The sequence below is a fragment of the Limulus polyphemus genome, unplaced genomic scaffold (genome assembly GCF_000517525.1).
Source record: "Limulus polyphemus unplaced genomic scaffold, Limulus_polyphemus-2.1.2 Scaffold1897, whole genome shotgun sequence".
NCBI classification, from domain to species: domain Eukaryota; kingdom Metazoa; phylum Arthropoda; class Merostomata; order Xiphosura; family Limulidae; genus Limulus; species Limulus polyphemus.
Window position 1 is genome coordinate 12,044 of NW_013667507.1, and position 1,427 is coordinate 13,470.

The following is a 1,427-nucleotide window of genomic DNA, read 5'->3' on the forward strand; positions in this document are numbered from 1 at the left end:
ATTTTGTTATTGTTCTGAACAAAGTTGAAAGGAAATTTAATACTTGTATTTAGTTATTTTATTGAAAAAGGTAAATATTTATTGTAAATTTTTTTCCAGGATGATACTTATACAGAAAGTTATATCAGCACTATTGGAGTAGATTTTGTAAGTAATGTTTCATTGTATTAATAAAAGTTACATTTCAAGAAGTATGTTGTTATAAATCTAATGCAGTATTTTTATATTGAGAAATTGTCATGCATCTATATATTACATAGGAATCCTATAATGAATCCTTTTGTGTTCTGATTAAGGTTGCCACTTGAACAGCTGTAAAATAGGTAATACTTTTGTTGGTGTTTAAACATTTACAGCATTCATCAAGTCTTATAACTAGCAGAAACTAATGTTTAAAGAGAAAATGATTTGCCTTAAGCAAGATATGGAACAAATCAACATCAATTTTAATACTTAATAAGAACTGTTTTTTTAATATACTTAACAGGTGCTAATGCTAATTCTGATAGTGAGCTGGATTTTCAATTTGTTTCATTTTTAGCGGGTAATAATGGGCCATTTGACGAGTCTTGGTTATCCTTGTTTATACTACCAACCAGTTATAAACTACTTGAGAAACTCCTTTTTCTATATCCATTCCTATGTCTAAAATACTCAACTATTTGCCTCTTAAACTCCTTCAGTATTGCAGCTTCTAACACACCTGAAGTAAAATTATTCCATAGGCTAACAACCTCATTAGAAAAGTAACACTACCTTAACTGGAGTTTTGTCTGAGTTTTCCATGTTTTAAATTTGTATATCTGTAGTCTTACTGCTAGCATAGTGTTTTATCAATTCTGGGCTTTCGATTCCAAGCTTTTAACATTTTTAAAAACCTGAAACCTCCAGTGAATATGTGTCAAGATTTAATATTAAAAACCTGTCCAAACCTGAACTCAGCTAAAAAAAACTGCTGTGGTATGAAGAAATTGAAAAAAAAAAGAAAACTTACACGACGAAAAATGATTAATTAAAGTTTAAAATCACCAGAGGAAGGACATCCTAGCCTGAAACATTGTGAACATTAAAATATCTTAGTTTTCCTTTTTTTTTTTTCAAGCCAAAACTCATCCTGGTATCCCTTTTTTGAACCTTGTTCAACCTTCACTATCGTAAGTAAGGTGAGCAAAACTGCACAATATTCCAAAAGACCAGCACTTTTTAGATTGTAACATTACTTCTGTGTATAGAACCTAAAGTACTGCTTGCTTTATTATTAGCTTGTCATCAACTTCACCTCTTCAACACTGTAAGGATGATTAATATATATATACATAACATTGCAGTCGAATGTTGGTGTACTTTGGTGACAGATTTTCTTGTAGGCAGATTTTGTTAAACAAGACCAATGTCTGTAGGTTTACTTTCTTCTTAGAATTCTTCTC

The 1,427-nt window shown here is 30.3% G+C and overlaps 1 protein-coding gene across 2 annotated transcripts in view; it reads left to right on the top strand.

Annotated features, from left to right (window-relative positions):
* Positions 1–1,427, top strand: part of LOC106465291 (ras-related protein ORAB-1-like) — a 26,618-nt gene that overhangs the window by 5,807 nt on the left and 19,384 nt on the right. For both annotated transcript variants that reach the window (XM_013925497.2, XM_013925498.2), the window contains exon 3: positions 100–147. In XM_013925497.2, coding sequence (XP_013780951.1) covers positions 100–147 — 48 coding nt within the window. The remainder of the gene's footprint in view (positions 1–99; positions 148–1,427) is intronic.